This window comes from Nicotiana sylvestris, chromosome 2, assembly GCF_000393655.2.
Source record: "Nicotiana sylvestris chromosome 2, ASM39365v2, whole genome shotgun sequence".
Taxonomy (NCBI): Eukaryota; Viridiplantae; Streptophyta; class Magnoliopsida; order Solanales; family Solanaceae; genus Nicotiana; species Nicotiana sylvestris.
In genome coordinates this window covers 30,405,605-30,412,499 of record NC_091058.1, presented here as the reverse complement: position 1 = coordinate 30,412,499, position 6,895 = coordinate 30,405,605, and the positions used below count along the sequence as shown (strand labels likewise).

General features: G+C 44.5%; 1 protein-coding gene across 1 annotated transcript; it reads left to right on the top strand.

Moving 5' to 3' along the window:
* The first annotated feature begins 4,901 nt into the window (after positions 1-4,901).
* On the top strand, positions 4,902-6,607 carry LOC138884119 (uncharacterized). The gene is made up of 2 exons (XM_070164927.1): positions 4,902-5,124; positions 6,081-6,607. Exons 1-2 carry the CDS (start codon positions 4,902-4,904, stop codon positions 6,605-6,607), a joined length of 750 nt encoding a protein of 249 aa, XP_070021028.1.
* Positions 6,608-6,895: the final 288 nt, after the last annotated feature.

The following is a 6,895-nucleotide window of genomic DNA, read 5'->3' as shown; positions in this document are numbered from 1 at the left end:
ATTCCAGAGTGGAAGTGGGAGAGGATCACTATGGACTTTGTAGTTGGATTTACACAGACTTTGAAGAAGTTCGATGCTATTTGGGTGATTGTGGATCGGCTCACCAAGTCCGCGCACTTCGTTCCTGTGTGTACTACCTATTCTTCCGAGTGGTTGGTAGAGATCTATATCCGGGAGATTGTTCGTTTGCATGGTGTCCCAGTTTCTATCATTTCAGATAGGGGCACTCAGTTTACATCACAGTTTTGGAGGTCTATGCAGCGAGAGTTGGGTACTCAGGTTGAGTTGAGCACAACTTTTCACCCTCAGACGGACGGGCAGTCCGAGCGCACTATTCAGATATTGGAGGACATGTTGTGTGCTTGTGTCATTAATTTCAGAGGGTCATGGGATCAGTTTCTACCGCTTGCAGAGTTTTCTTATAACAACAACTACTAGTCGAGTATTCGGATGGCTCCATATGAGGCTTTGTATGGGAGGCGGTGTAGATCTCCAGTTGGTTGGTTTGAGCCCGGTGAGGCTAGGCTATTGGGGATAGACTTGGCACAGGATGCCTTAGAAAAAGGTGAAGGTGATTTAGGAGAGGCTTCGTACAGCGCAATCGAGGCAAAAGAGTTATGCTGATAGGAAGGTTCGAGATGTGTCCTACATGGTTGGTGAAAAGGTTCTATTGAAGGTTTTGCCCATGAAGGGTGTTATGAGATTTGGAAAGAAATTGAAATTGAGTCCGCGATTAATTGGGCCTTTTAAGGTGCTTCAGAGGATTGGGGAGGTGGCTTATGAGCTTGCTTTGCCACCCAGCTTGTCGAGTGTGCATCCGATATTTCATGTTTCTTTGCTCTGGAGGTATATTGGGGACCCGTCTCATGTTTTGGATTTCAGCATGGTTCAGTTGGATGATAATTTGACTTATGATGTGGAGCCAGTAACGATTTTGGGTGGTCATGTTCGAAAGTTGAGGTCAAAGGATATAGCTTCAGTGAAACTGCAGTGGAGAGGTCGGCCCGTGAATGAGGCTACCTGGGAGACCGAGCAGGAGATGCAGAGCATATATCCTCACCTGTTTCAGGTTTTAGGTATGTTTCTTGATTAGTTGGTTTGTTTAAGTTGGGGAGAATGTGACGACTCGGCCAGTTGTCTCATGAGTTACCGCTCCGTTTTCCCCATTTCTGCTTCTTTATGCTTTGTTTTCCGTGTTATGTGGTATCGGGTTGGTCAGATCGAATTCGAAATGATTTTAGTAAGGTTTGAGACACTTAGTCTCTTTTAAGGAAGTTTAAGTTGGAAAAGCTAACTTGATGTTGACTTATGCGTTAGAGGGCTCGAATGTGAGTTTCGGTGTTTCAGTTAGCTTTGGGAGGTGATTTATGACCTAGGAGCGTGATCGGAATAAATTTTTGAGGTTCGTAGTAGATTTAGGCTTGAATTGGCGAAGTTGATATTTTGGCGATTTCCGGTTAGTAGGCGAGATTTTGATATAGGGGTCGGAATGGAATTTCGAGAGTTGTAGTAGTTCTGTTGTGTCATTTGGGAGGTGTGTCCAAAATTTCAGGTCATTCGGACGTGGTTTGGTTGGGGTTTTGATCAAAAGCGGAATTCGGAAGATTTTAGAAAGTTTGGCTTGAATCCGATGTGTTTTGGTCGATTTGATGTTGTTTGAGGTGTTTTGAAGATTGGTGCAAGTTTGAATAAGGTATTAGGATATGTTCGTGCTTTTGGTTGAGGTCCTGGGGGCCTCAGGGTGATTTCGGATGGTTAACAGAGAAGTTTGGAATTTGTTGCAGTTGCTGAAATTGCTGTTTCTGGTATTTTCGCACCTGCGGATTGGGGACCGCAGGCGCGACGCCGCATAAGCGGAAGGTGGCCACAGAAGCGAATTTTAGAGAGGTCGTCTGGAACCGCAGAAGCGGTTGGAATACCGCATCTGCGATGGCGCAGATGCAGAAAGTGTATCGCAGATGCAGAAAGGGGAGTTTAAGTGAGGACCGCAGATGCGGTTCCGCAGAAGCGGAAATATAGCCGCAGATGCGAAAATATCTGGGCAGAAGGTATAAATTGTGGCTTTCGCGAATTTTGAGCTATTTCACTATTTTATCTCGGCTTTGGAGCTTTTTGGGCGATTCTAAAGAGGGATTTCAAGGGAACTTCATTGAGGTAAGGAATTTGGACCTAAAACTCGTTCCTATGCTAATATTTCACGGATTAGAGGTAGAAATCATGGAAATTAAGGGTGAAAATTGGGGATAACTAGGGTTTGGAAACTTAGACCTTTGCTTGGGGATTTGAAGGACCATTTGAGGTCGGATTTCAGAACTTTTTATATGTATGAACTCGTAGGGAGATAAGGAATCTATTGATGTAAAAATTATTGAATTCCGAAACGTGGGCCCGAGGGTCGGGTTTTGGTAATTTCAGGATTTGTGTCGTATTTTGATTATTTTTGCTTGGTCTTTGTTCCCTTAGCATATTTTGATGCCGTGATTTTGATTTTGGATAGATTCAACGCGAGTGGAGGCCGATTCGAGGGGCAAAGGCGTCGCGAGCTAGAGATTTGACCGGTTCGGGGTGAGTAATGATTGTAAATGATGTTCTGAGGGTATGAAACCCCGGACTTGCACATCGTAGTGCTATATTGAGGTGAGGCACACGCTTGATGACGAGCGTATGGTCGTGCATTTTTGGGGATTATGACTTAGTCCATCCCGGATGACTATTTTACCACATATTTGACTGAAATCTATTTGTTATCATCATGATTTGGGCTGAATGCCATATTTGGGCCTTGTGCCAACTATTTGAACACTTCGGGGGGTTTTTACTGGTATTTCCTCATTGTTTTGACTTTATAGTTGAACTCAGTCATGTTATATTTTACTATTTTTCGTACTCAGCCATGTTTACTCTGTTTTAACCCTTACATGATCTTTTTAAATGATATTTTGGGCTGAGGAACATGTTTTACTACTGCCCGAGTGGCTTGTGAGTATTTTTGACTGAGTAAGGCGGATGGCCTATGTTGTGAGGAAACATTTAATGCTGATTATGAGGCCGAGGGCCTGAGATATATATGCCACGAGGTGGCTTGATTGATATGAGGCCGAAGGCCTAGTGATGATGCCACGAGGTGGCTTGATAATGTGCTTAGGCCGTAAGGGGACCCTCTAGGAGTCTGTACACCCCCAGTAAGCGCGGGTACCCATTGTGATGTGAGATTGAGCCCGATGGGCTGGTATTGTTCTGAGATATTGCCCGAGGGGTGGTTTTGTTGATATAGTGCCCGAGGGGTGAACCTTGATGTGTTTATTTTCCTTAATTACCTATCAATTTCTTGTTAAATTGTTGAAAACAGGCTTTTCATGAAATTACATTTGAGTTAAAGGATTGTACCTGTCTTTCACTGATTTACTATTATAGAATGCTTTGTGCCTTACGTGATTTCTTGCTTTCAGTCTTTATTTATATTTGTTACACACTGAGTTGGAGTACTCACTTTACTCCTTGCACCATGTGTGCTGATTCAGGCATTGCTGATCCTGCCAGTGCGAGTTGAGAGCTCCCAACGGACATTCAGAGTTCACGAGGTAGCTGCTTGACGTCCACAGGCCCATGTTTCTCCCTCTTTATCATTTCTATTTCTGATCAGACAATTGTAATAGTTTATAGACTTATCGGATTTGTAGTAGGATTTATGGATGCTCATGACTAGTGACACCCCGGTATCGGGCTGTGTTGGGTTGTCCTTCCGCATATTTATGATATTATCTGCTGCTTAGTATTATTAAATCATGTTTTAGACTATTTTCTTGTTGTTTAACTATTTAACATCGAATTGTGAATAGTTGGCTGGCCTTGTCTTCACGAGAGGCGACATCACGACCAGGTCCGGGTTTAGGGTCTTGACACCATGCCAGAGAGTTCATATCGCCCACCAGCCATTCAGGTTTCTTCTAGTGGATATTCGGGTCAGCATGCTTAGACTTCAGGGCAGTAGGCTATGGTGCCGAGAGGTTGCTGCGAGTGTGGAGATCTGGGTCACATGAATAGGACCTGCCCTTGGCTTCGGGGCAAGGCAGTACAGCAGGTTCAGCAACCTATGATTTCAGTGTCGATGCCCAACCGTCTAGAGGTGGGGGCAGACTGGTAGAGGCCATCCTAGAGGTGGAGGCCAGACACGGAGAGGTTAGCCGGCTACTGCTCAGTCAGGTGGAGGCCAGCTAGCTTTTGCTCCAGCCAGATTCTATGCCCTTCCGGCTATGCCAGATGCATTAGCCTCAAATGCCATCATCACAGGTATTATTTCCATTTGTGGTAGAGATGCTTCGGTATTATTTGATCCAGGGTCCACCTATTTATATGTATCATCTCTATTTTCTCATTTCCTGGTTATTTCTCCTGAGCCTTTGGGCATTCCGATTCATGTGTCCACTCCTATGGGCGATTCTATGGTTGTGGATCAGATCTACCGCTCCTGCGTGGTCACATTCCATGGTTTCGAGACTAGATCATATCTCCTATTGCTTGATATGATCGACTTTGAGATCATCCTGGGCATGGATTGGTTATCTCCATATCACGCTGTCCTAGATTGCCATGCCAAGGCTGTTACATTAGCAATGCCAGGGTTGCTAAGGTTGGAATGGAAGGATTCCATAGTTGATACATCTAATCGGGTTATCTCTTTCCTAAAGGCTTGGCATATAGTCGAGAATGGGTGTTTGGCTTATTTGGCATATGTTCAGGATACCACAGCAGAGTCTCCGACAATTGATTCAGTTCTAGTAGTCCGGGAGTTCGCCGATGTGTTTCCTTCTGATCTTCTTGGCATGCCACCGGATCGTGATATTTATTTCTTTATTGATTTGGCTCTAGGCACTCAGCCTATATCTATCCCACCGTACCGTATGGCTCCTAAAGAGTTGAAGGAGTTAAAGGAGCAACTTGAGGAGTTGTTAGTAAAGAGGTTTGTTAGACCCAGTATATCACCTTGGGGTGCACCGGTGTTATTTGTGAAGAAGAAGGATAGGACTATGCGCATGTGCATTGATTACCGCCAGTTGAACAAAGTCACCATCAAGAACAAGTATTCGTTGCCTCGTATCGATGATTTCTTTGACCAGTTGCAAGGTGCTAGGATGTTCTCTAAGATCGACTTAAGGTCAGGGTATCATCAGTTGATGATTTGGGGCTCGGATGTTCCGAAGACTGCATTTCGGATTAGATATGGCCATTATGAGTTTTTGGTGATGTCCTTTGGCTTGACTAATGCCCCAACAACATTTATGGACTTGATGAACATGGTGTTTAGGCCTTATATTGATTCCTTTGTCATCGTCTTCATTGACGACATCTTGATATACTCGCATAGCTTGGGGGAGCACGAGCAGCATTTAAGGGTAGTGCTTCAGACCTTGCGAGAGCAGAAGCTTTATGCTAAGTTCTCCAAGTATGAGTTTTGGCTAGAGTCAGTAGCATTCTTGGGGCATGTTGTGTCAGGAGAAGGTATTAAGGTGGATCCCAAGAAGATTGAGGCAGTTCAGAGTTGGCCATGTCCTACTTCAGTGACCAAGATATGGAGTTTCCTGGGGTTAGCAAGTTATTATAGACGATTCGTGCAGGGCTTTTCATCTATTGCATCACCTTTGACTAGATTGACCTAGAAGGGTTCTCCTTTCCATTGGTCCGATGATTGTGAGGCGAGCTTTCAGAAGCACAAGACATTTATGATTACAATGCCAGTTCTTGTGTTGCATTCTGGTTCATGGATGTATACAATATATTGTGACGCTTCGCGCGTTGTATTGGGATGTGTATTGATGCAGGAGGGGCGAGTTATTGCATATGCTTCGCGTCAGCTGAAGATTCATGAGAAGAATTATCTTGTGCACGATTTGGAGTTGGCCGCAATTGTTTATGCTTTTAAGATATGGAGGCATTATCTGTATGGGGTGTCATGTAAGGTTTATACTGATCATCACAACTTACAACATTTGTTCAAGTAGAGGGATCTCAATTTGAGGTAGCGTAGATGGCTTGAGTTACTGAAGGATTATGACATCATCATTCTTTATCATTCGGGCAAGGCAAATGTGGTCGCGGATGCCTTAAGCAGGAAATCAGAGAGTATGGTAGCTTGGCATTCATTCCAACAGAGGAAAGGCCACTAGATTTGGACATTCAGTACTTGGCTAACAGACTTGTGAGGTTGGATATTTTAGATCCCAGCCGAGTTCTTGTGTGTGTAGTTGCTCAGTCTTCATTATTGGGGCAAATCAAGGCCCGACAGTTCGATGATCCATATTTGGTGGTTCTCAGAGAGACAGTGCTGCAGGGAGGTGCCAATGAGGTTTCAATTGGCGAGGATGGTGTTTTACGACTCCAGGGTCACCTATGTGTTCCTAATGTTGATGGTCTGAGAGAGAGGATACTAGAGGAGGCACACAGTTCGCGGTATTCCATTCATCCGGGTGCGATGAAGATGCATCGTGACTTGAGACAACATTATTGGCGGTGGAGGATGAAGAAGGACATAGTGGAGTATGTGGCTAGGTGTTTGAATTGCCAGCAGGTTAAGTATGAGCACCAAAGGCCGTGTGGCCTACTTCAGTAGATGCCTATACCAGAGTGGAAGTGGGAGCGCATTACTATGGACTTTGTAGTTGGGTTGCCCCAGATTTTGCGAAAGTTTGATGTAGTGTGGGTCATAGTTGACAGGTTGACCAAGTCGGCACACTTTATTCCGGCTGTGACTACTTACATTTCAAAGAGCTTGGCTCAGATTTACATTCGGGAGATATTCCAGTTGCACGGTGTGACTATTTCTATCATATCAGATAGAGGCCCTTAGTTCACTTCCCATTTCTGGAGAGTCGTTCAGAGTGAGTTGGGGACCCGTGTA